Here is a 27,865-nt window from a genome sequence, read left to right as displayed (position 1 = left end):
ATTTTAGAGTTTCTTGTAGAACAATATAGTAAGAGATTCAATTAGCAGCACATAGAGATATCTGTGAATACAGGCCTCACCTGGGACGTGTGGGAATCTCTGAAAAAGTCCATATTTAAATAACTAGTGTTACAGATCCGCAACTTTTTTTTATGTCTGGCGTTAGCCAAGACCTTTTGGTTTTAGCAAAACTACACACAATATATACTTAGGAGGGCTTTCGGCTGGACCTCTTCATCCATTGGATTGTAGTGCTATTCACAGTTTTCTTCTGCAAACTGCAGCATACAGTATGGACAGTGGGTCAACCTACTTTAGCCACTGGCTAACTTCACTGTGAGCTTCAGAAGGAGCATATTCGTGCACTAAATGGTTCCCTTGTGGCTGCTTTTTTGAGACTAAAAAAATATTTTTGCTTTTAGCAATATGTTTTTATTTTGGTGCGTGCCCATTAGCTCCTCCAACAAAGTTTTACAAACAACATGAAAACAACTATTGAGAAAGCCAAAAGGATGGTATCCAACTCCAGATCTACTGCCTTTGCCAGTGTGTTTCTATCATTGGATCTTAGAGAATGGCACACTTAGAAATGCATAGCTAGGAGTACAGTAGTTACTTAGATGGGAGGCCTTGGGGCCCTGCTTGGGGGGCAGACATTCTCTCAGCAGCACCTCACACATTTACGTTTCTGTAAAAACTACAGGAATACGTTTTGGAATGGGGATGTTCTAAATGATGGTTTTAAACTACAATTAATTATATTCATCAAGCATTGAAAGCCTGTGGGTGCTTCTGCCTCTCCCTGAACTCGCCCACCTCCCAGCCACGGATTCAGCTCCTCGCCCTGAGCACAGGGATGTAATAAATACAATGCTGCAGATGGTGTGGACAGGTTTCCCCAAGGAAGCTTATTTCTGAGCAAGTCCACTGTGATGCCCTTCTGCTCACAGAATGGTGGCCATCATGACAGGAAGAGGCCTGTCCACTTTTCACAGCAGTACTTGATATGTGACACTATGAAGGGCGTAGTTTAGTCAGTGAGATTCGGGGGCGGACTGGGGTTGAATCTCAAATTTCCAACTAGAAAGAGCAGTGGGCCACAGTGTGTTTGGGTGAGATGACCAAGGTCTGGGAGGGACTGTGCCCATCAAGGGCAGGATCAATACTAATTTGCATTAGGTGGGCCTCTAAGGCTGATTTAGACTTTGGCATACAGGATACTCTGCACCAACAGCGACGAAGTACCATGTCTGCAAAATTTGCGTTTACTTGAATTAAAGCTGTTAGCGTTGTACACTCCTAACCCGACTTTTCTTGCCACATAAACTAAAAAGTAAAACAGTTTCATATAAGCGAGCGACGGCCTACATGAGCGCAAAGCAAACACACAAAAGGAAACAGAAGTTCGCTCGCAGTGAAACGTATTGGCAAAAGTGCAATTATCCATGTAACCGAGTTGATGTCATCAAAGCGCTCGACTACTGCCCAGCGAGATCGCTCTGCCTACGAAATAAAGAAAAAAAGTAGTCCAGAAACCATACGGAAAACGTGGAGCGTCGTATGTTTTCAGTAGTTAGACGGTGCCCTGGAGGCGGGCTAAACACCAGATGTATGCATGCCTTTCACAAATGAAATCAAGCGAGTTTTAAAAAGCAAGCCCACGAACCAACCAAACATGATGGGCAGGACATGGGCGTGGTTACAAGCCCGTAGAGAGATAACAACAGGGACAGAGCGCTTTGCGCTCGACCCTAAAAGTGACACCAAACCGTGGGAGAAAACTTCCATGTTGTAGGGATCATTAGTTTTTTATTTTTCAAAAAGTAAACTCCCAATTTGGGAGTTTTTTTCTTAAAAAGAAACAACTTTGAAAAAGTATAATGGACAGCCATCCATCAAACATTTCCTACATTGACAGGAACCACCATGAAGGTGGTTCCTGCCAATGTATATATAAGTTTGCTGGGGTGGCGAACATCTCTAAATTTGGCTGGAGAGGTAAAGGCAGGGTGGTGTACATAAAGTCCTCTGCCACACTTTGCATTTACTCTGTCCTCCAAACTCTAAATCAGGCCCTCTGGCGAGTGTGGTACAGTAGGCAAAATACAATGGGTTAGAATTCTACCCTGAGCGATTACCAGTATTTAGACTATTTGTAAGCATTCGTCCCATCACCTTTTGAGTGTTTGATTGCCAGTACTAAGCCTGGAAACCTGAGACAGGCACAGCTTTACAAGCTTACTACTGCCAATGTTTGTTAATTCCAAAAAAGTTGTAAATTTGCACCTATTCAAGGAGTACATCTAGGGGTGCATATTTAGTACTTTTTTGAACACCGATCACTAAGTACATTTAAGTTCCTGAAACAAAACAAAACAATTTAAAACCTCTTAGTGAAATCAGGATGATGAAAAACACAACACCGAAATAGCAGACCTGATTCAGGGCCTCCAGACCCAACAATGAAGCCAAGAATGCATTGAATTGGGGGTGTCACACCTCAAACCCACCTAACCGCAGAAGCTTGCCCCTGGAGCCCAAACAACGCGTTTTATAGCAGTGTGGTGTGTCAGGGCCTAGTACTGGCTCTGGGCCTGAAGAGGGTGACAGGAAGAACGCCAAAAATAAAGTTGTTCAGTTAACAGTGTTTAGAGAAAAAGTTTGGTAAACATTTTAGGGGCATCTTTGGAACCGCTTCATTTCTGTGAAAAAATTAAATATCTCCTTGGCTGACAATACTTCTAATTCACCTGCCCTCCTGACTGACATGAATGGCCATCTTCCAGACTAAACATATAATGTTTGGTTTGTGACTAGCATCGAAGGGAGGATCATCTATTAATTGTGTAACTAAATAAAAGTAAATTTCCCACGCCAAGGCTTGCTGATGGATTAGAATGAATGCCTGTTTACACAATTAAGGACAGGTACAATAACTGGAAACAAATACAGCAGTCTTGTTCTCGCCTTGTATTATGCTGCAGTCATAGAACCATAACCCCTAAGTGATGCATGCCTAGCCCCTTGACCCAATAAGGGCTGTGCAACAATGGTCCCTAGGGCCAGTTCAGCGCCTGGTTTTCAACATATCAACATGGTATGAATTTAGATCCAATTAATGTAAATTGTAATTATTCATGTAGTCAGTGAAGCTGTGATGGGCCAATCCTATGTGGGCCAGATGGAACCCGTACCTCAGCTCTGTGTGTCCTGGCCCCCTCTAGGGCACTGCCACCATAGCTGTTGAATATGTCAAGACACAGCATAGAAAAAAGGCAGACACTGCACCCTGCAACGCACATTTATTTGTTCATCTTTGTCAAATGAATACATCCTCTTGAACTTGATACAAGTCTCCATACTTAATCATTTAGCCGCTGATGTACATGCACAAACCCCTTGCTAGGCTATTGTTATACATCACCTGAGGTGAGAGAAACCATTGGTGCAGCTTTGATCCAACAAGATATTACAGTGGAATCAGTGGGGGCAAAGACAACAATTACATTGTATGAGAAGAAGGCAGAATGTTCAGTGCATCTTTGCCTACTGATAATGGGACTGGGAGATGCTCCCTTCTAAGGCTCTATAAGGAATTGAATTGGCCAGTGAGTCAAACCACCCTTACAGGAGCTTGTCCTCTGGTGTCTCCTGATCTTTTACACTCACATGCAAGTTGCAATGCAGTTAATGCTTGAGAATGCAGTAAGTTCTAGACTGTTGATTTCATACTGGAGTGCGACCTTGTTGCAGAGATGAGAAACTGTATGACCTTTAGGCTGTTTGTGTATTGGGAACATCCACAAGGAATCCGAAATTTCCCTGATCATAACTATGCCTGTTTCGGTTTTGAATTGAATACAAAATCGAATTCATTGGTTTTCGATACAGCGGTTGGTTGCCAAAGGCACATTGTCTAACTGTGAACATCTAGCCCGCACTTAAATGAGTCAAGGCTAACTCTGTTGAGTGATATAAGATGCAATCTACCCAATTCCTACATTCGCAAAATCTAGTTCATTCTCAAAACATCATCCTAAGCAATAATGATTTTATTAACTTATATTCTGAAGTCATGTCACAATCTTGAACCCCTGCTTCTAATTTTCCTGCTAAATTGTTTTCATAATAACCATGATATTATTAAAGGGATTTGTCAGTGATGCAGAGGAATCATTCTGACCGATCGATATAACAGCCTATTATCTTTATCTTCAGGAACTATTGAAACAGTCGCTGGACTGCAATATCTTTGCGGGGCAGTAAAGTATGAAGACACTGCAGAAGTGCAAGATTTCCAGCAGTGATCTCTCCTTCGTCAAGCAGTAGTCATGACAACTGGGGATGGCAGATGGTGCTGGGAGCAAAATGTGATGCAGTATCTGGAACACTGTATTTCTTCCACTGCTTTTGTAACAAGAGGTGGTACAGAAAAGGAAAAGCTTATCAAAACCCTTCCTGAAACGAGATTGGTTGTACAATCAATATAGTCACAGAATGAGGAGATGCTTGATCCAATCTTACATCAAGGAAGCCCCATCTTCTACACTGTCCAAGGGCAGCATAGGATCATTTTTATTTAAGGTCATATTCCATCCTGTGTCATGCCCTCTTTGTGAAATGCTGACTGGTACTAAAGTATTATGATGAACGACTTGCCCAAAAGTTGAAGGGCAGCATTAAGAACATTTTTGTACTTTACCTTTATCAACGTATGGTTGCTAATAGCAAATTATAGTTTGCTAAGCTTTGATTGTTATCTGTCAGTATAGATATATTTGGTCAGGGGCTTATGTTGGTAAGGGTGCTTTAGATGATCATAGTATGATACGCTTTAATTGGTATTTGCACAGTCAAGGCCATTTAGAGCCACTGGTATTTCTTAAGCCACAAAGACTAGAGTCATATTATATATATATATATATATATATATATATACATATATATATATATATATATACAGGGAGTGCAGAATTATTAGGCAAGTTGTATTTTTGAGGATTAATTTTATTATTGAACAACAACCATGTTCTCAATGAACCCAAAAAACTCATTAATATCAAAGCTGAATATTTTTGGAAGTAGTTTTTAGTTTGTTTTTAGTTTTAGCTATGTTAGGGGGATATCTGTGTGTGCAGGTGACTATTACTGTGCATAATTATTAGGCAACTTAACAAAAAACAAATATATACCCATTTCAATTATTTATTATTACCAGTGAAACCAATATAACATCTCAACATTCACAAATATACATTTCTGACATTCAAAGACAAAACAAAAACAAATCAGTGACCAATATAGCCACCTTTCTTTGCAAGGACACTCAAAAGCCTGCCATCCATGGATTCTGTCAGTGTTTTGATCTGTTCACCATCAACATTGCGTGCAGCAGCAACCACAGCCTCCCAGACACTGTTCAGAGAGGTGTACTGCTTTCCCTCCTTGTAAATCTCACATTTGATGATGGACCACAGGTTCTCAATGGGGTTCAGATCAGGTGAACAAGGAGGCCATGTCATTAGATTTCCTTCTTTTATACCCTTTCTTGCCAGCCACGCTGTGGAGTACTTGGACGCGTGTGATGGAGCATTGTCCTGCATGAAAATCATGTTTTTCTTGAAGGATGCAGACTTCTTCCTGTACCACTGCTTGAAGAAGGTGTCTTCCAGGAACTGGCAGTAGGGCTGGGAGTTGAGCTTGACTCCATCCTCAACCCGAAAAGGCCCCACAAGCTCATCTTTGATGATACCAGCCCAAACCAGTACTCCACCTCCACCTTGCTGGCGTCTGAGTCGGACTGGAGCTCTCTGCCCTTTACCACTCCAGCCACGGGCCCATCCATCTGGCCCATCAAGACTCACTCTCATTTCATCAGTCCATAAAACCTTAGAAAAATCAGTCTTGAGATATTTCTTGGCCCAGTCTTGACGTTTCAGCTTGTGTGTCTTGTTCAGTGGTGGTCGTCTTTCAGCCTTTCTTACCTTGGCCATGTCTCTGAGTATTGCACACCTTGTGCTTTTGGGCACTCCAGTGATGTTGCAGCTCTGAAATATGGCCAAACTGGTGGCAAGTGGCATCATGGCAGCTGCACGCTTGACTTTTCTCAGTTCATGGGCAGTTATTTTGCGCCTTGGTTTTTCCACACGCTTCTTGCGACCCTGTTGACTATTTTGAATGAAACGCTTGATTGTTCGATGATCACGCTTCAGAAGCTTTGCAATTTTAAGAGTGCTGCATCCCTCTGCAAGATATCTCACTATTTTTGACTTTTCTGAGCCTGTCAAGTCCTTCTTTTGACCCATTTTGCCAAAGGAAAGGAAGTTGCCTAATAATTATGCACACCTGATATAGGGTGTTGATGTCATTAGACCACACCCCTTCTCATTACAGAGATGCACATCACCTAATATGCTTAATTGGTAGTAGGCTTTCAAGCCTATACAGCTTGGAGTAAGACAACATGCATAAAGAGGATGATGTGGTCAAAATACTCATTTGCCTAATAATTCTGCACTCCCTGTATAGATATAGATATAGATATATACATATAGATATATCGATATATATATAGATATATATATATAGATATATAGCTTTATGTATATATATATATATGTAACTATATATATGTATATATTTGGCAATACATTATTCATCTATTATAACTCTGCTGTTATTCATTGTAATTTTATTTTGCATTATTGTTAGTCTTTGTATTACTCTAATGCTTATGCCTGTATTTTGGTATACTTGTTTCCTTTTATTTCGTGATAAGTTATTGTATGCTTTTTACTGTAAAACTGAAACAATAAACAATAAAGACAAATAAAGACAATGTCATTTAGAGAATGAACAACATCTCTATTCTTTTCCTCAACAGGAATGTTAAGCTCATGTGTTACTCTCTAAATGAAATCTGTGGAAAAATATAACATTATATGTTGGGTTTTGCTGAGGGCCAGACAATACGTCAGTGCCTGATTTAGCCATATTCCGTCTGCGGATCACGTTCACTTAGTTAACCCCACACTTTTCCCTCATTCACAAGGGCACTGTCATCTTAGAAATTTCATCATTACTAGATTACCTTGACATTAGTCTGTGCAATCACAAGGCAAGTTGTGTTTCACAAAATAATATAGTATCTGCATGAAATAGGGTATTCTTTTCTTGGCACCATTGTCAGCTAGGTCTTTCTCAGAATTCACAATATTCTCAGCTGTTGATAGATTGATTTCTTCTAGCATCCTGCCTCTATTCATTGCTGAAAATGCTCTGGGTCACTTGACAATCTTTGAAATCATGGATCTTGATGCCCTCCACTATCTAGGTCCCGGCGTGATGCCAGATATCTTGAGGAATATGGTTCTGCCAACTCTAACATGATTTGCAAAGCTTCTTTATAGAAGTGGCACCAACTGTAGTAAGAAACAAATACTCACAGAAAAAGCTTTATGAATCAGGTCATCAACTTTGTGGCAGACTTCGATGGTGCACTTTGCCCAACATTCATTGGTGGCGTCATGGAAGTCACAACTGCCATAAGAGACAATGATGCAGGTGAAAATATATCCATTACTCTAGAATACCACACACACATCTCTGATGAGATTTTTTGGGGTTTGGTGAGTCCATTTGGAAGTGACTGAGAGGAGGGATACAGTTATATGGCAATAGTAAGCCATGATGCTGGATGTTAAGATTTTGAATGCAGCTCTCTTCTTTGTCTCTGGTGTGTCTCAACTGGAGCCCTCTGAATTAGAAATCTCCTATCTGCTGCTTACTTGTCTAATGCAATGAACAATAAGCTTCTTGTATTCATATAAGTCAACCCCCTATCCCTCTCTTGTCAAGTTCTTGATTTGATAATTTTGAATACATAAAAATCTGCAAAATCATGTAGTTGAAAAAAGTATCTTTGTCTAACCATCATCTCAGCCCCTTTTTAGGTCTGGCTTTTGGGACAGCTTTGGTGGTCACAACAGACTATTGTTTTTCTAAAAGAAAGCATACATAGAACACATTCATATGGAGGTTTTTGGTCAACAGGCTTCATCCATTGTTCTAAAACTGTTTACATCTTGCCTCTGGCACCATTGCATACGGCATGAGCCAATGAGTCGGCCCATATTACTCATTAGCTTCTATCACTTTGAGTTACTGAACAAAGCCTGTGCACAAAGTGTACGTCCACCTAACAATAGGTCATTTCTTTTCAATTGCACAGCTGGTTCAAAGTGTGTTTTTTAAATGTTCTTGTTAATGTAACTTTAAATACTGGATATTGATTTTGCCTTAAATGTGAGTACCCAGTTGCTGTTATAAAGTTTTTGATTTATATTGTAACACTGAGCCTGCTTTTGATTTGAGCACCTGGTTAGGAGGTGATTTATTCTTGTCTCCTTTACAAAAAATAATAAAATGCCTGTCGTGGTTAAAAGTCTTGTTATTTAAAACATCATAGTAAAATAGCTACTTCAGTGAATGTTTTTTACATTTAACATTTTCATTGTAAGCCTATGGTGCCATGCTTTGGTGGCAATATATTTTCTTTTTTCTTTTTGTGGCATATGCCTCCAATGAAGAAAATACATCAAAAATAACCATTGCACCAGCTTCCAAGCCCGACCAATTGCCAATCCTTGTTTTAAATTGGTAGACAATTTTACAGGAACGTAGTTGGTAGTTTTGACAAGAAAATGCCGGCCCTGTGAGAAAATGATGATCATCACCAAAAAAAAACTTGAATCCCAAAAAATTTCTCTTCTTAACAAGACTCAGAACCTGAAGAATTCAAATGTTGATACGCTTTCATAGCAACTACACACACAAATGTTTCCTCTAATGGATCTGGAAGAGTACATACCCCCTTGCCTGAAACCCTACATGGTAACCAGCAATGCATGCCTACAGGACACAAGGGTGTTTCTGTACAGACTTAAAGAAGGATATTGCACTTGTATGGCTCTCTTAGCCAAAAAAGGAGATTTGACTGTCTGACATTTGACAAAAGCCCATCATTTCCCAATTCACAAATAATTTTCAGTGAATCGGTGTGACTTCTCCTAACTCAATTCCTTAACAGCCACGAGTAGTCACACCTACTTATGTAAAAACACTTTGTGAATTGGGCTCAAAAGGTACTACTGCTCCAATATCTACTGAAAACCACCTTTGTGCTCATCCACCAAGGTATCTTAACTGTCCCATTAAATGACCTCCCCCACGTAATTTCCTTACACACCGTCATCCCAACATTTCCCGCTGTCAGTGTGTGTCAGGTAGTACCACCACATCCTTTCCTGTATGTGGTGGAGCAGCACTGGGCTTGAGTTGAAGTACACCAACCAAAGTTTTGACTCCTGTGGCTCCCACCCCGCATGTGTCACGCACCGTCTTACCATCGCACGCAGTCGGTGTGCCTCAGGTAGTGCCTCTGGGTCCTCTCTTGCACATGGTACAGCACAACCACGCAGGCAATAAAGTAGACCACCTCGCCCGATGCCAGCACATACAGGTTGGAACGGCAGTCACGACCCCGGTAGCCATATCTGAAGACAAGCTCTTGTCAAGGAAAGGGAGAGAAGGTCTTGGGTTTAGTTGTGGCGCTCGCGACCCCTAGACTGGAAGAAACAAAAGGGGGAGACAAGAGAAGAAGAGACAGGCGACAAGGAACAAGGGACAGGTTGGCCATGCGGCAGGATTATGATTTCTCAGAATATTACAGACGGTGACAGTCTTCCCACTTGTTTAGTTTAAAACCAGAGGCTGCTTGACTTGGCTCAGTCATGCTGTCAACAGAGGTGGGGAGGAGAATGTTTCTGGCCAAACATAGCCTTTCTGTCATCACAATAATTTTTTTTAAAACAAATGTAAATGTCGGTATCTTCCATGGAATCTTTACTTTGCTGACTGAAAACGAGCAGGAAATAAACTGATCAAAACTTGCCAAACTTCAGCGCACCTGCCAGGCCTGGCCAGTGAAGTATAAGCAGCTGTTGTTAAACAGGACAAACAGGTTTGTTCCCTTTCTGATGATTGCAGCGCACCTTTCAGGAACCTGCAAAGAATTTTTCTTGCGCAAAAAATGTAAGTAAAGGTTGTCTAAATTTGAGAGGTATTTGGTTGCCCTGAAGATTGATACAGAGTAGACCGCATGTGGCTCAGTAAACCAGGCCCAGGTGTTAACTGCAGTTGGATCTGTCCAGCCAATGGATGTCAATTCGCTGCAGCAGCTGCTACCCTGACTCGCTCTTATGTCAGAGTCTCTTGATTTATGCGGCAATGTTGACTAAATAATGCCACACGAGAAGGTATCATATGGCAAATTTTTCAGCAGTATTACATCATTATTTAGTCATTTTTACACGTGAACACAGTCTGAGCGAACATTTCACCTCTTTAGTACCAGCTTACGTGTAAAATACCACAGCAGGTAACTGAAAGGTAACCAGACAGCTCTTGTGGTGGGCCTTCCACTACGTAGAAACACGTGTAACTGCGTTCTCAGAAACCTTTAATCCGTTTGAGTTTGAAACCATTTTTGGGGGTAAAATCTGCAAATCATGCAGCAGATGATGGAATAAATGGCAAATACATAACATCTATAATTATGTGGAAAACATCGCCGCCGCAGAATCACATAATTCCAGAGGCCCTGCCTAGGTATCCTTGACACTGCCGTTGCTACCCCTAAGTTCATGGGTATTAAAACAGTGCCAGCAACAGAAAGTAAACTAGTTTAAGGAGTGTTTTCTTACTTTCTGTAGTTTTGCACTCATTCTCCTGAACATTAGAAATGAGGCAGCTGAGTACAAAGGACGTGGGATGTTACTTTGGCCACCCCTTGATTTTCCCTTATATCAACTAACATGGTCCCGCTTGACACTTGCACCACTTTTCATTGACTAAGAAATCAATAGTAGGGAGATGATTGAATGACCATGTCCCTTACGCCTGAGTTTCCTATCCCTCGCTGATTTTCACTTAAAGATCTCACACAGGCACAGTGACAAAAACAAGGTAAGAACCTGTCTCTGGTACTCAAGCACAGCGCCTACGCTCCCATACTGTCCATATAAACCACATACTTTTCCATCTATAGGACTACAACAGAGTAATCTGCTGACCATTCGCAAAGTACTTCAGAGCCCTGTTAGGGACGCGAAACGCTATATAAGTGAAACTACTATACTTGCTAAGCAGGGCTTTGAGTTTGTCCACAAGTGACTACCAAGAAGGACTGAAAGCAAAGGTTCACTTTGGAAATTACTGCAGCCAAATGAGATATCCCACATTTTTGTATGTACAGAAAGCTGATAACTAGCGAGGGAGGAAAAGTTGCTCCTAAAATGGTTTCCTTTTTCCTTCTCCTGTGAAAAGCCCACTGTCAGTCACCACTGGGGAAGGGAAGAAAGGGTTGGGAGAGTGAAACTGTGGGTGAGATTAGCCTGGTGGACTTATCTTGTTCTCGTGTGCCGATTTGACTCAATCTCCACAAAGCATGCAGTCACACTTTAGTGCCCTATGAATGCTTGTCCTCATCTACAGAGTAACAGTGCTTTGGCGTCTTGCGTTGAAGGACCTGGTCGAACAGACGAACGTATGGATATTGATGAGTTTGTTGGTGAATTTGAGTAGTGTTGCATATCATGACAAAGCATCATAGTGCATTAGTGGATGGATTGCATGATACTACAACATGCTTAGTTGGAAGGGTGATGTTTTGCAGTGAGGCCCGTGTTCTGTGTGAGTGTCTAGACTGATGCACTGATCCTGTCTTAGTTTTCAGCTCTTTAGTGTGTAATGACGGGAACAAGGGTGAGAGATATGTTAACCGATTGAATGAATGATTGAGCAGATTTGTAGAGCACACAGCTACTCATGAGAGTGTCCTGGCGCTAAACAGAAACCATACTGAAATAATGACATCCAGGCCGAAGAGAAATATCAGGTTTTAAGATTCTTTCTGAAAAGCAGATCAGAGCTCAAAGCACGGCGCTCAAGAGGGAGCTGGTTCCACGCTTGGGCGTCCTCCCTTCCTGATCCGGAAGGGTGTGATGTGTTCAGCTGCTCTCTACAGAATCCCTCCAGGTAGACAGCAGAGCATCCCTGCCGCGTGCTGGGTTATCAACGCCTCAGCATCTGAAGCAACCAGCGAGCCCCTGTACACTTCATCAACCCTCAACACGCCACGCTTGTATCTGAGCGGCTGATCAGCCGCTGTAAAGACACTTGGTGGTGTAGGATTCCTTCAGTTTCAGTCTACGGGCTCATGGCTGCTCATCAGAGGAAGGCGGAAGGGACAGTTTGGGTGCATTTAACAACTGAGACAAGGTCTTGTTTCACAAACGCAGTCTTGCTGCGAGATAGGCAGACTCTTCTGTGATGCCACTATCAAAGAAGAAGAACTCTGCTTTGGGCACATACCATTACTACCGCATGCCCTTTGTGGATACGAGGACAGAGGTAATATTACAATACCATGCAAATGGCACAGGAAATGATACCAAAAACTCCATTGTGGGTGAAGCTGTGTTGCATGTTTTTTGAATAACACAGATGTAGTTAGCTTACGGGTGATCCAAGTAGCAGTAGAGAGTTTATCGAACACCTGACGTATATTCTGAAAAAGCTGACTACCAAAGAGGCCCTACCCTACCTGAGTACCCCTCATAAGACACTATGGCCTCACCCCACCCACACCCGATGCTCTGAGGCAATAAACAGAGGGAGCCCATTGTATCCACGGTAACCCTCTTGGGAAACACTGCCCATCGAAGCAAGCAGGGGAGCAACACGAAGATGCTGTCCCCTCTAGTCGCCCTGCAGATAACGCTGCCAGCTGCATATGGGTTTCTTTCAGGCAACTCCATGCGACAGAGGGAAAGAAAAAAAACAAATAAAGAGAGAAGGACAGAAAGAGAAAAATTACCAGAATGTAGGGGAAGAATGAGCATTAGCAAAGCCAATAGATCTCGTTTAGACAGCGATTTAGAAACAGTTTAACAGTGTTCCAACATGGCCGCCGATGCCTACAGATGCACAGCTCATTTGAGTTTGTTGACTTCAGTTGTGTCCTCAGGGCAGAAGAGGGTGTTGTGGATACTCAGAAAGTAAATTTACTATTGCACCTTCACCCCTACAATGTTTAGGGAAGTACTCAACACAAAATAGTCCAAGGGGCTTATTTACTACTTTAACTCCAGTCCTGCAATATTCTGGGGAAAGTTAAACATTCCGCAAGTGTTCTAAAAAGCAGTAAAAAATGTCTAAGTTGCATTCCCTGAAAGTGCTTCCCTGGTGGCAGCTTCCATTGCATAAATGTAGGTTTATCTCAGGCATGCACTGATGGCCATTTTAGGTTGTTAGTTAACCATTTTCTTTACTGTTCAAAGATGGTTGACGGCCATTTTAGAATGGTGCATAAAAAAAGGTAAGTAGGTGCAATGCTGCGTAAAAGAAGCAAGCGACCTGGTAGCAGTGTCCTGCTGCTAGGCCCGCTCTGGAATAATTGAAAACATACAAATAAAGTGAAGAGGAAGAGAGAGGGGCAGGTAGCAACAACGAGTGGGGACTCCAACAGCCTTATGGCAGCGTGCAGCTGTTGGATCACACAAAGAATTAAAGAAGAAGAAAAGAATGAAGCACAGAGGGAGGAGGGAGCAATTGATGAGTAGCAGGAAGCTGTGGCGCTGAGTTTATGGGGTCATCTTGGGTAGAGAGTGAAAGGTGGAAGAGAGACAGAGAGAGGGAAAGCTGCTGATATGGAGTGCTAAAACCCAACTGCAATGAGGGACGAACAGGTGAGCTTGGATACGATGTACAGCAACGTAGGGGAGAGAGAGAGGCGGACAGGGAGAGAGAAAGATAATCTAACCCTTGCATGGAGCACAAAAAGCTACATCTAAAAAGTCCTCTGGTGTCATGATGTTGGCAGAGTAAGGATACAACTCATCCAGTCAAAAAGATGGTAAAGAAGAAATGCGCCAGTGAAGGGACAAAGAGAAGAATAGGGAGGTAAGCCAACGAACCTGGGGCATCTTACGCAGACAATAAAGCTATCCAGTCACGGGCAAGGACTAACTTCAAGCCCTCTCCACCTCCTACTATTGGGAGCTAGAGACAGACATGGAGATAGCGAGAGAGTTGAGAGTCAGGTTGAAATAGAGAGAGAGAGGGAAAGGCAAACGTGAGACAGAGAAACAAGTGGAAGAAAGCAAGAAAAGAGAAAACAAAGAATGTTTTAAGGATAGAAGGGGAGGGCATAAACAAGGTGAAACAGAGAAAGGGCGACAGATGGAAAGAGAGACATGGGTAGAGGGAGAAGAGCGAGAGAGAGGAGGAGGAGAAAAAGCCAAACACTAAGAAAGAGAGAGGTGCAGAATGAAGGAGACCGAGAAACAGCTCTGAAGAGAGGGCCATGTGGGGCGCCAGGAAGGATACACCCAGTCCAGCTGCAGTTTCTCCGCCGGAAGTTCCATCTTTAAGTCATCATAGTTCTGGATGTTAGATGGGATGTACATGGTGATGGGACGGCCGCGCAGAAACATCTTGATGGACATCCCCTCTGTGGGAGCAAAGGACGCTGAAGTGAGGGATGGTCTCTCACACAGGACACAAATGATGCTCAGACACACGGTGGGTCCTTCCTTCTAAATGCTAAGTAAGCCGTACAGCAGCTGGCACAGGGACCTGCTCACATGCCTAAATGGGTTTCTGAGAGACAAACCATTCAATATGTATAGGAAGGTTTACTCATCATAGTTTGATTCTTAGCAATCCCAAAAGCATATATGGGACTTGCCAGCAATGGCTATCTTACAGTTGTTTAGTACACTACTAAAGTAGATGCCATTTTGAGAAGCCTAAAGTAAAGGAGGCCGGGATAAAAACAGACTTTTTAAAATACAGGTCAGGATAAACATAAAATCCAAGGTCAGATTGTGATTTTCTCCGACATTCATGCTGCTGTTCTGTTTTGAAAGCAGGCCCTACACGATCTCCTCTCCAGCCTTGGCCCTGACAATGGATGAATGTATGTTCTTTCCTCTCTTAGTCGCTTAAAAAATGCAGTTTCAAACAAACCTCACAGCCCCATGCAATATAAACAAACCTAGGTTGTAGTTTCCACGCCTGGATCCAGAAGAACCTGAAATAAATGGACAGGAAATGGGTCAATGGATCATCTGAAGGTGAAAAAAAGAAGCAAGGGCAGCATCAAACTCCTCTTAATGCAAAAAGACATATCTGCCTGAGCAGGGGTTCCAAGTGCATGAGGCCCCATACAAAAGGACAACTTATGCAGGAAGGCAGTCCTACAAGACATTGTACAAGCACTACCTATGCATGCAGACTGTGCCAGGGAACCCCGACATAGTGTGATTGTGCAACTAGTCCTCACCCCAAGGATTCAGCACAAGGAGGTCCCACAAATGGGGTGTGCATACAGGAATATACTAAAAAACTAAAAAAGACAATGCAAGAGAATCCTACAGTTGTGATGCAGTCAAAGACAGGCCTTCTTAGGAGCTGTGTTTCTTCCAAGTATCCTACAAGAGATGTCTGCTGCTTCTCTGATTTCTCCCATCGAGGCTTAGGGACATCTTGCTTAGTTTTCAGTCTACCACCCTCTCAACCCAATCACAAAGACCCATACTCCCATGTTATCCAGGTTTTGTATGGAAAAAGGTTTTACCTGCACTCATGGCAACCACGTCTTTTGCTCGACTGCAAGGGAAAAACAAAGAAGGTTGGAAAATGTAGACACATAAACCATAAGCCACCTGTGTCGCATACCGCTTATTTGTAACCCTTGCAGCTTACATTGCCACAGGGGCTCAACTGCTGAGCATCAGGTGGGCTAAACCTGAGATCTCAGTGTCTGTTGAGACAGTGAAGATACGCCTTGTACCCCAGCACTTGCAGAGAACATCTGAGGCCTACCCAGTACCTCAACATATGGGTATTACCCAAGAGCACAACACCTACCAAGTGCCACTGGGGCACATCTTATACCTTAACACATCGTGCCAGTCAAAAGGCCCACAACTGGTATCTCATCGTCTTCCGAAAAAGAGTGCAAGCTTACACATGACCTCAGCACTTAGTGACAACCACAATGGCATCACTTGGTAGCTTAACACCTGCTGAGAGACACACGGGCCCCACATGCAAAGAAGCTGATTCTATTCAAGTCTCCTCTGTGGATGAGCTCAGAACAAAGACTGACCAACATGGGGATGGTGCATTTATTCTGCTAGGCCCCATTTGCTGCACTCAACACAGTCTGTCGTGGATCCATTTCAGTTGCTTGGGTATGAGAGTGTAGCTTAGCTTCGGCTTGCAGGCCTGTGTCCTTTTATCTACATAAACATGCTATGTTTTAGTAATCATTTTTATTCATTTTAGCAGTACTTGCATTTTACAAGAAATGTTTTTAATTTATAATCAGTTGCCATTCCGAGAACCTGTCATTATCAGTAATGTACTTATTGGATTGTCAACATGTCCCTTTGCTTCACGTTAGACAAGAACAGTATGTAAACTTGTCAAGCATTTTGATATGATATTGCTGATCCAAGTTTTCACACACAATATAACACTTAGGTCCACACCTACATCAGGATGTCTGCACGGACAATCACATAGGCCTTATAAAAACACTCAGTGAGACCAAGTTCATTAGATGGGGTTCTACCTAGGATATTCCATCCATCCTGCACATCATTTTGCAGCAGATCTCAGACTTTATGTCTCTACACCGCCTGATTCTAAGACTGGAGGCCGACCTTGTTCTGAGGTAAGGGGGGTTGGGGCGCTTCTCATGGACATGGCTTGGCCTTGCTCCCTTTAGAGTGGACAATAGGCTTTAGGGAGAAATGTGTGTATTCATATTTATCGCAAGATGTTGGGATTGTTCGTATTCACATCGCTTATTTCCACCATCCTGATTTTGTTTCTTGTCATAGAGCGCAGTCTTTCCTAAAAATGTACTGAAAACCGTTCTGCATCCTCTTTCTTGTCTGTGTGTGTGTAAGAGAAAAGGGTAAGACTTGTTCCACCACAGTTTTCCCTGAGAGGATTTCAGAGTCCATGCACTAGGCTGCCAGAAATCACCTTTACTATTTGGGTTTTGGTGCAGTGCTGCTAGAGAGTTGGAAAGATTGGGCAGACAGCTGCTAACTGGTGTAGGAGAGACTCAGTCACCTACAATCAGAGGTACTGCCACCCCTAATCCAGCTGTCTTGTGATACAAGGGTCCTTACGACAAGTTCACCACCTCACACTACTGTCCAGAATATGGGTAGCCAGGTAGCTGTGTTCACCCTGAAAAATGGTTGCTTGCAGGAAATCCCCATCTTGTATACTGAGTGGACGGCACCGTTCACCAATGTTTTTGTGAAAATGCACACACAATGCACCTACCACCAACACATGTCAAACACAAATAGACGGGCAAGAAACCCCAGTTACCACAGCATCTTTTCAATGTATGAGGGACAGCCATGTCTGGCTTAGAGCTCCCATGCTAGTCCTTTAAACTTGACACAAATGTTTAGCTCCTCCACTGTGACAAAGAACATTACTGCCTGACCTTTTATCAAAACACTGTTTCTTTCTCTGATGTAAGCGGTGTATTGTTCTGTAACTAGTTAAATTTCCTTTCTTGTTTGCTTTGGTTTACATATCTGCTTTGTTTGGAATGTGATCTGGAGACGTTTTGCCTCTGCAGTTTTTGTGTTTGCATTCAGAATCCAATCTGCTGTCTCTGTTTATCAGGATAGGCCTAGACAAGGGGACTGACTTCCTGGTTTCCTCGAGGCCTGACATTCCCTAGCCACCAAAGGCATGGAGCACTTTTAGCTGCCAATAAAGGACAAGGTCTTCTTAATTCATGTCAATTACAAGGGGAGAGTAATTCAATCAGACTGTTTAACCCCTTCGCTGCCAGGCCTTTTCCCCCTCCTGTGCCAGGCCCTTTTTTGCCTATTTGGGGCAGTTCGCGCTTAGGCCCTCATAACTTTTTGTCCACATAAGCTAACCAAGCCAAATTTGCGTCCTTTTTTTCCAACATCCTAGGGATTCTAAAGGTACCCAGACTTTGTGGGTTCCCCTGAAGGAGGCCAAGAAATTGGCCAAAATACAGTGAAAATTTCGTTTTTTTCAAAAAAATTGGAAAAAGGGGCTGCAGAAGAAGGCTTGTGGTTTTTCCCCTGAAAATGGCATCAACAAAGGGTCTGCGGTGCTAAACTCAGCAGCTTCCCAGCTTTCAGGAACAGGCAGACTTGAATCCGAAAACCCAATTTTTCAACACAATTTTGGCATTTTACTGGGGCATACCCCATTTGTGCAATTTTTTGTGCTTTCAGTCTCCTTCCAGTCAGTGACAGGAATGGTCATGAAACCAATGCTGGATCCCAGAAACCTAAACATTTCTGAAAAGTAGACAAAATTCTGAATTCAGCAAGGGGTCATTTGTGTAGATCCTACAAGGGTTTCCTACAGAAAATAACAGCTGAAAAAGAAAAATATTGAAATTGAGGTGAAAAAACCATCAATTTTTCTCTACGTTTTACTCTGTAACTTTTCCCTGCAATGTCAGATTATCGAAAGCAATATACCGTTACGTCTGCTGGACTCCTCTGGTTGCGGGGATATATAGGGTTTGTAGGTTCATCAAGAACCCGAGGAACCCAGAGCCAATAAATGAGCTGCACCCTGCAGTGCGTTTTCATTCTATACCGGGTATACAGCAATTCATTTGCTGAAATATAAGGAGTAAAAAATTGCTATCAAGAAAACCTTTGCATTTCCAAAAAGGGCCCAAGATAAGGTGTTGAGGAGCAGTGGTTATTTGCACATCTCTGAATTCCGGGGTGACCATAGTAGCACGTGAATTACAGGGAATTTCTCAAATAGATGTCTTTTTTACACACACTCCTATATTTGGAAGGAAAAAATGTAGAGAAAGACAAGGGGCAATAGTACTTGTTTTGCTAATCTATGTTCCCCCAAGTCTCCCGATAAAAATGGTACCTCACTTGTGTGGGTAGGCCTAGCACCCGCGACAGGATATGCCCCAAAACACAACGTGGACACATCACAGAAAACAGAGCTGTTTTTAGCAAAGTGACTACCTGTGGATTTTGGCCTCTAGCTCAGCCGCCACCTAGGGAAACCTACCAAACCTGTGCATTTCTGAAAACTAGAGACCTAGGGGAATCCAAGGAGGGGTGACTTGTGTGGCTCGGACCAGGTTCTGTTACCCAGAATCCTTTGCAAACCTCAAAATTTGGCTAAAAAAACACATGTTCCTCACATTTCTGTGGCAGAAAGTTCTGGAATCTGAGAGGAGCCACAAATTTCCTTCCACCCAGCGTTCCCCCACGTCTCCCGATAAAAATGATACCTCACTTGTGTGGGTAGGCCTAGCACCCGCAACAGGATATGCCCCAAAACACAACGTGGACACATCACAGAAAACAGAGCTGTTTTTAGCAAAGTGACTACCTGTAGATTTTGGCCTCTAGCTCACCCGTCACCTAGGGAAACCTACCAAACCTGTGCATTTCTGAAAACTAGAGACCTAGGGGAATCCAAGGAGGGGTGACTTGTGTGGCTCGGACCAGGTTCTGTTACCCAGAATCCATTGCAAACCTCAAAATTTGGCTAAAAAAACACATGTTCCTCACATTTCTGTGGCAGAAAGTTCTGGAATCTGAGAGGAGCCACAAATTTCCTTCCACCCAGCGTTCCCCCACGTCTCCCGATAAAAATGATACCTCACTTGTGTGGGTAGGCCTAGCGCCCGCGACAGGATATGCCCCAAAACACAACGTGGACATATCACAGAAAACAGAGCTGTTTTTAGCAAAGTGACTACCTGTAGATTTTGGCCTCTAGCTCAGCCGCCACCTAGGGAAACCTACCAAACCTGTGCATTTCTGAAAACTAGAGACCTAGGGGAATCCAAGGAGGGGTGACTTGTGGGGCTCGGACCAGGTTCTGTTACCCAGAATCCTTTGCAAACCTCAAAATTTGGCTAAAAAAACACATGTTCCTCACATTTCTGTGGCAGAAAGTTCTGGAATCTGAGAGGAGCCACAAATTTCCTTCCACCCAGCGTTCCCCCACGTCTCCCGATAAAAATGATACCTCACTTGTGTGGGTAGGCCAAAGCGCCCGCGACAGGATATGCCCCAAAACACAACGTGGACATATCACAGAAAACAGAGCTGTTTTTAGCAAAGTGACTACCTGTAGATTTTGGCCTCTAGCTCAGCCGCCACCTAGGGGAACCTACCAAACCTGTGCATTTCTGAAAACTAGAGACCTAGGGGAATCCAAGGAGGGGTGACTTGCGGGGCTCGGACCAGGTTCTGTTACCCAGAATCCTTTGCAAACCTCAAAATTTGGCTAAAAAAACACATGTTCCTCACATTTCTGTGGCAGAAAGTTCTGGAATCTGAGAGGAGCCACAAATTTCCTTCCACCCAGGGTTCCCCCACGTCTCCCGATAAAAATGATACCTCACTTGTGTGGGTAGGCCTAGCGCCCGCGACAGGATATGCCCCAAAACACAACGTGGACATATCACAGAAAACAGAGCTGTTTTTAGCAAAGTGACTAACTGTAGATTTTGGCCTCTAGCTCAGCCGCCACCTAGGGAAACCTACCAAACCTGTGCATTTCTGAAAACTAGAGACCTAGGGGAATCCAAGGAGGGGTGACTTGCGGGGCTCGGACCAGGTTCTGTTACCCAGAATCCTTTGCAAATCTCAAAATTTGGCTAAAAAAACACATGTTCCTCACATTTCTGTGGCAGAAAGTTCTGGAATCTGAGAGGAGCCACAAATTTCCTTCCACCCAGCGTTCCCCCACGTCTCCCGATAAAAATGATACCTCACTTGTGTGGGTAGGCCTAGCGCCCGCGACAGGATATGCCCCAAAACACAACGTGGACATATCACAGAAAACAGAGCTGTTTTTAGCAAAGTGACTACCTGTAGATTTTGGCCTCTAGCTCAGCCGCCACCTAGGGAAACCTACCAAACCTGTGCATTTCTGAAAACTAGAGACCTAGGGGAATCCAAGGAGGGGTGACTTGCGGGGCTCGGACCAGGTTCTGTTACCCAGAATCCTTTGCAAACCTCAAAATTTGGCTAAAAAAACACATGTTCCTCACATTTCTGTGGCAGAAAGTTCTGGAATCTGAGAGGAGCCACAAATTTCCTTCCACCCAGGGTTCCCCCACGTCTCCCGATAAAAATGATACCTCACTTGTGTGGGTAGGCCTAGCGCCCGCGACAGGATATGCCCCAAAACACAACGTGGACATATCACAGAAAACAGAGCTGTTTTTAGCAAAGTGACTAACTGTAGATTTTGGCCTCTAGCTCAGCCGCCACCTAGGGAAACCTACCAAACCTGTGCATTTCTGAAAACTAGAGACCTAGGGGAATCCAAGGAGGGGTGACTTGCGGGGCTCGGACCAGGTTCTGTTACCCAGAATCCTTTGCAAATCTCAAAATTTGGCTAAAAAAACACATGTTCCTCACATTTCTGTGGCAGAAAGTTCTGGAATCTGAGAGGAGCCACAAATTTCCTTCCACCCAGCGTTCCCCCACGTCTCCCGATAAAAATGATACCTCACTTGTGTGGGTAGGCCTAGCGCCCGCGACAGGATATGCCCCAAAACACAACGTGGACATATCACAGAAAACAGAGCTGTTTTTAGCAAAGTGACTACCTGTAGATTTTGGCCTCTAGCTCAGCCGCCACCTAGGGAAACCTACCAAACCTGTGCATTTCTGAAAACTAGAGACCTAGGGGAATCCAAGGAGGGGTGACTTGCGGGGCTCGGACCAGGTTCTGTTACCCAGAATCCTTTGCAAACCTCAAAATTTGGCTAAAAAAACACATGTTCCTCACATTTCTGTGGCAGAAAGTTCTGGAATCTGAGAGGAGCCACAAATTTCCTTCCACCCAGCGTTCCCCCACGTCTCCCGATAAAAATGATACCTCACTTGTGTGGGTAGGCCTAGCGCCCGCGACAGGATATGCCCCAAAACACAACGTGGACATATCACAGAAAACAGAGCTGTTTTTAGCAAAGTGACTACCTGTAGATTTTGGCCTCTAGCTCAGCCGGCACCTAGGGAAACCTACCAAACCTGTGCATTTCTGAAAACTAGAGACCTAGGGGAATCCAAGGAGGGGTGACTTGTGTGGCTCGGACCAGGTTCTGTTACCCAGAATCCTTTGCAAACCTCAAAATTTGGCTAAAAAAACACATGTTCCTCACATTTCTGTGGCAGAAAGTTCTGGAATCTGAGAGGAGCCACAAATTTCCTTCCACCCAGCGTTCCCCCACGTCTCCCGATAAAAATGATACCTCACTTGCGTGGGTAGGCCTAGCGCCGGCGACAGGAAACACCCCAAAGCGCAACGTGGACACATCCTAAATTTTGGAAAAAAACAGAGGTGTTTTTTGCGAAGTGCCTACCTGTAGATTTTGGCCTCTAGCTCAGCCGGCACCTAGGGAAACCTACCAAACCTGTGCATTTCTGAAAACTAGAGACCTAGGGGAATCCAAGGAGGGGTGACTTGCGGGGCTCGGACCAGGTTCTGTTACCCAGAATCCTTTGCAAACCTCAAAATTTGGCTAAAAATACACATGTTACTCACATTTCTGTGGCAGAAAGTTCTGGAATCTGAGAGGAGCCACAAATTTCCTTCTACCCAGCGTTCCCCCAAGTCTCCCGATAAAAATGATACCTCACTTGTGTGGGTAGGACTAGCGCCCACGAAAGGAAAGGGCCCAAAACACAACGTGGACACATCACATTTTTTTATAAAAAGCAGTGCCTACCTGTGGATTTTGGCCTGTAGCTCAGCCGACACCTGAGGAAACCTAGCAAACCAGTGCATTTTTGAAAACTAGAAACCCAGGGGAATCCAAGATGGGGTGACTTGCGGGGCTCTGACCAGGTTATGTTACCCAGAATCCTTTGCAAACATCAAAATTTGGCCCAAAAAACACTTTTTCCTCTCATTTCGGTGACAGAAAGTTCTGGAATCTGAGAGGAGCCACAAATTTCCTTCCACCCAGCGTTCCCCTAAGTCTCTCGATAAAAATGGTACATCACTTCTGTGGGTAGGCCTAGCGCCCACAAAAGGAAATGGCCCAAAACACAACGTGGACACAACATATTTTTCACAGAAAACAGAGGTGTTTTTTGCAAGGTGCCTACCTGTGGTGTTTGGCCTGTAGCTCAGCCGGCCCCAGGGGGGGGGGGGGGGGGGGGGGCAGAAATGCCCTAAAATAAATTTGCCCCCCCAACCCCCACCCTCCCCCGTCGGGAGCGACCCTTGCCTACGGGGTCGCTCCCCCTGCGTGACATTGGCGCCAAAAAACAAATCCCCGGTGCCTAGTGGTTTCTGTCCCCTTGGGGGCAGATTGACCTAAAATTGACAAATCTGCCCCCAGGGGGGCAGAAATGGTCTAAATACAATTTGCCCCCCCAGGGGAGCGACCCTTGCCTGATGGGTCGCTCCCCATCTCTAAAAAAAGAAACAACAAAAAAAAAAAAACACAAAAAAAAAATTTGCCCTGGTGCCTAGAGTGTTCTGCCCCCCCCCCCCCCCCCGGGGGCAGTTCGGCCTAATAATAGGCCGATCTGTCCCCCGGGGGGGCAGAAATGTCCTAAAATAAATTTGCCCCCCCAACCCCCATCCCCCCCCCCGGGAGCGACCCTTGCCTACGGGGTCGCTCCCCCTGCGTGACATTGGCGCCAAAAAACAAATCCCCGGTGCCTAGTGGTTTCTGCCCCCTTGGGGGCAGATTGACCTAAAATTGGCCAATCTGCCCCCAGGGGGGCAGAAATGGTCTAAATACAATTTGCCCCCCCAGGGGAGCGACCCTTGCCTGATGGGTCGCTCCCCATCTCTAAAAAAAGAAACAACAAAAAAAAAAAAAACACAAAAAAAAAATTGCCCTGGTGCCTAGAGTGTTCTGCCCCCCCCCCCCCCCCCGGGGGCAGTTCGGCCTAATAATAGGCCGATCTGTCCCCCGGGGGGGCAGAAATGGCCTAAAATAAATTTGCCCCCCCCCCCCCCCGGGAGCGACCCTTGCCTACAGGGTCGCTCCCCCTGCGTGACATTGGCGCCAAAAAACAAATCCCCGGTGCCTAGTGGTTTCTGCCCCCTTGGGGGCAGATTGACCTAAAATTGGCCAATCTGCCCCCAGGGGGGCAGAAATGGTCTAAATACAATTTGCCCCCCCAGGGGAGCGACCCTTGCCTGATGGGTCGCTCCCCATCTCTAAAAAAAGAAACAACAAAAAAAAAAAAACACAAAAAAAAAATTGCCCTGGTGCCTAGAGTGTTCGCCCCCCCCCCCCCCGGGGGCAGTTCGGCCTAATAATAGGCCGATCTGTCCCCCGGGGGGGCAGAAATGGCCTAAAATAAATTTGCCCCCCCAACCCCCATCCCCCCCCCGGGAGCGACCCTTGCCTACGGGGTCACTGCCCCTGCGTGACATTGGCGCCAAAAAACAAATCCCCGGTGCCTAGTGGTTTCTGCCCCCTTGGGGGCAGATTGACCTACAATTGGCCAATCTGCCCCCAGGGGGGCAGAAATGGTCTAAATACAATTTGCCCCCCCAGGGGAGCGACCCTTGCCTGATGGGTCGCTCCCCATCTCTAAAAAAAGAAACAACAAAAAAAAAAAAAGCAAAAAAAAAATTGCCCTGGTGCCTAGAGTGTTCTGCCCCCCCCCCCCCCGGGGGCAGTTCGGCCTAATAATAGGCCGATCTGTCCCCCGGGGGGGCAGAAATGGCCTAAAATAAATTTGCCCCCCCAACCCCCACCCCCCCCCCCGGGAGCGACCCTTGCCTACAGGGTCGCTCCCCCTGCGTGACATTGGCGCCAAAAAACAAATCCCCGGTGCCTAGTGGTTTCTGCCCCCTTGGGGGCAGATTGACCTAAAATTGGCCAATCTGCCCCCAGGGGGGCAGAAATGGTCTAAATACAATTTGCCCCCCCAGGGGAGCGACCCTTGCCTGATGGGTCGCTCCCCATCTCTAAAAAAAGAAACAACAAAAAAAAAAAAAAACACAAAAAAAAAATTGCCCTGGTGCCTAGAGTGTTCTGCCCCCCCCCCCCCGGGCAGTTCGGCCTAATAATAGGCCGATCTGTCCCCCGGGGGGGCAGAAATGGCCTAAAATAAATTTGCCCCCCCAACCCCCAACCCCCACCCCCCCCGGGAGCGACCCTTGCCTACGGGGTCGCTCCCCCTGCGTGAGATTGGCGCCAAAAAACAAATCCCCGGTGCCTAGTGGTTTCTGCCCCCTTGGGGGCAGATTGACCTAAAATTGGCCAATCTGCCCCCAGGGGGGCAGAAATGGTCTAAATATAATTTGCCCCCCCAGGGGTGCGACCCTTGCCTGATGGGTCGCTCCCCATCTCTAAAAAAAAAAAAAGAACCAAAAAAAAAAACACAAAAAAAAAATTTGCCCTGGCGCCTAGAGGTTTCTTCCCCCCCTGGGGGCAGATCGGCCTAATAATAGGCCGATCTGCCCCCAGGGGGGGCAGAAATGGCCTAAAATAAATTCCCCTCCCCCCCCAGGGAGCGACCCTTGCCTAAGTGGTCGCTCCCTTTGCGTGAAATTCACGCAAAGAAAAAACTCCCTGGTGTCTAGTGGTTTCTACCCCCCCTTGGGGGCAGATTGGCCTCATCAAAATAGGCCAATCTGCCCCCAAGGGGGGCAGAAATGGGCAAAATATAATTTTCCCCCAAGGGGAGCGACCCTTGCCTAATGGGTCACTCCCCACCAAAAAAAAAAAAATGAAAAAAAAAAAAAAAATGGTCCCTGGTGCCTAGAGGTTTCTGCCCCCCCTAGGGGCAGATCGGCCTAATAGTAGGCCGATCTGCCCCCAGGGGGGGCAGAAAAGGCCTTCCCGAAAATATGCCCCCCTGGGAGCGACCCTTGCCCAAGGGGTCGCTCCCTTTTGTCAATAACCATAAAAAAAAAAAAAAATCCCTGGTGTCTAGTGGTTTCTACCCCCCTTGGGGGCAGATTGGCCTCATCAAAATAGGCCAATCTGCCCCCAAGGGGGGCAGAAATGGCCAAAATATAATTTTCCCCCAAGGGGAACGACCCTTGCCTAAGGGGTCGCTCCCCACCTCAATAAAAAAAAAATGAAAAAAAAAAAAAAAAAAAAAAAAAAAGAGGTCCCTGGTGCCTAGAGGTTTCTGCCCCCCCTGGGGGCAGATCGGCCTAATAAGGCCGATCTGCCCCCAGGGGGGGCAGAAAAGGCCTTTTCAAAAAAATGCCCCCCCTGGGAGCGACCCTTGCCCAAGGGGTCGCTCCCTTTTGTCAATTTCTACCAAAAAAAAAAAAATCCCTGGTGTCTAGTGGGGTTTCAAAAACCGGATTGCAAGCAATCCGGCTTTTGAAACCCTCGGAGGGACTTCAAAGGGAAGGAAATACTTTTCCTTCCCTTTGAAGCCCCTCCGGGCCTCCCAAGTGATTGAAAAAGAAATGCTTTTGCATTTCTTTTTCAATCGCGCTGGAAGCAGAGCTTCCAGCGCGACGAGGGAGGCCCCTGTGACACATCAGCGCGCGCGCGCGCGCTGACGTCACAGGGGGGGTGGGGGGGGGGGGTCGGGGGTGGAAGGGGAAGGTCTTCCCCTTCCATCCCCGACTTGGGGGGGGGAGGGGGGTGCACGGGGGGCGCGCTAGCGCGCCCCCAAGTTCCCCTGTGCCATGGACGAGATGATCTCGTCCAAGGCACAGGGGAACTGTAGCCTTGGACGAGATCATCTCGTCCAAGGCACAGAAGAGGTTAAAGATGTTTCTTGATTATTTAATTATTTTCTTCATTCATTCTGAGCTCCAATGGATAAGAAGTATTGACAGACCTCAACAGGCCAACATGTGTTTCACAACCTTATTCAATCAGATTTGTTGGTTCATCTGGGCCCTACTTCCTGTGAAATTGATTATACAAATACTGGATTAAGTATTATTGTAATTTTGTTTTGTTGGTGTAAGATAGCGCTAGGGAAATTTGGATCTATGGGCCAGATGTAGCAAGCATTTTGCACATCGCAAACAGCGAATTTCGCTGTTTGCGACGTGCAAAATGCACATCGCAATGCACAAACCTCATTTTGCGATTCGGTAACATGGGTTACCGAATTGCAAAACGGGTTTGCGAGTCGCAGTTAGGAAGGGGTGTTCCCTTCCTAACTGCGAGTCGCAGTGCAATGCAGGATTGGTTTGTGACCGCGAACGCGGTCGCAAACCAATTGCATTTTGCACCCTTTTGAAATGGGTGGCACTGCAAAAAAATTTTCAGAGCAGCTGCATTACAAAAAAAAAAAAAAAATGCTTTATTAAAAAGCAGTCACAGACATGGTGGTCTGCTGTCCACAGCAGGCCACCATCCCTGTGAGGGCCGCCATTCGCAAGGGGGTTGCAAATTGCGACATACCTCATGATTATTTATGAGGTGGGCATTTGCGACCCCCTTTCGAATCGAAGATGGTGTCAGGGACACCATCCAACATTCAGAATTGCGACTCGCAAATTGCGAGTTGCTCTGACTCACAATTTGCGGGTCGCAATTCTAAATGTTGCTACATCTGGCCCTATACCTGTTTCCCGAGATCTGATAGTCTTCTGAAAACAGAGTCCCTTTCGCCCCCGTTTTTGTCTGAACTCTTCTAGCAGTGTAGTGATGGTTGTGAGACAAGGTCCAGTCCCAGGTCCAGCCAACTGTCACATTTTTTGGGTAGTGTTGAGCCTGGTAATGATACTGCTATGAGTATTAGCTATTAGTTTTCTCTGCTCCAGC

The 27,865-nt window shown here is 45.2% G+C and overlaps 1 protein-coding gene across 3 annotated transcripts in view; it reads right to left on the bottom strand.

Annotated features, from left to right (window-relative positions):
• The window catches only part of EML3 (EMAP like 3), a 293,640-nt gene that overhangs the window by 141,607 nt on the left and 124,168 nt on the right, over positions 1-27,865 (bottom strand). For all 3 annotated transcript variants that reach the window (XM_069207042.1, XM_069207043.1, XM_069207044.1), the window contains 4 exons: positions 15,701-15,732; positions 15,119-15,154; positions 14,449-14,572; positions 9,405-9,554 (listed from right to left, as the gene is read on the bottom strand). In XM_069207042.1, the coding sequence (XP_069063143.1) occupies positions 9,405-9,554; positions 14,449-14,572; positions 15,119-15,154; positions 15,701-15,732 (342 nt within the window). The remainder of the gene's footprint in view (positions 1-9,404; positions 9,555-14,448; positions 14,573-15,118; positions 15,155-15,700; positions 15,733-27,865) is intronic.

The sequence above is a fragment of the Pleurodeles waltl genome, chromosome 9 (genome assembly GCF_031143425.1).
Source record: "Pleurodeles waltl isolate 20211129_DDA chromosome 9, aPleWal1.hap1.20221129, whole genome shotgun sequence".
NCBI classification, from domain to species: domain Eukaryota; kingdom Metazoa; phylum Chordata; class Amphibia; order Caudata; family Salamandridae; genus Pleurodeles; species Pleurodeles waltl.
The sequence above is the reverse complement of the archived record's forward strand: the minus strand, read 5'-3'. Positions and strand labels throughout refer to the sequence as shown.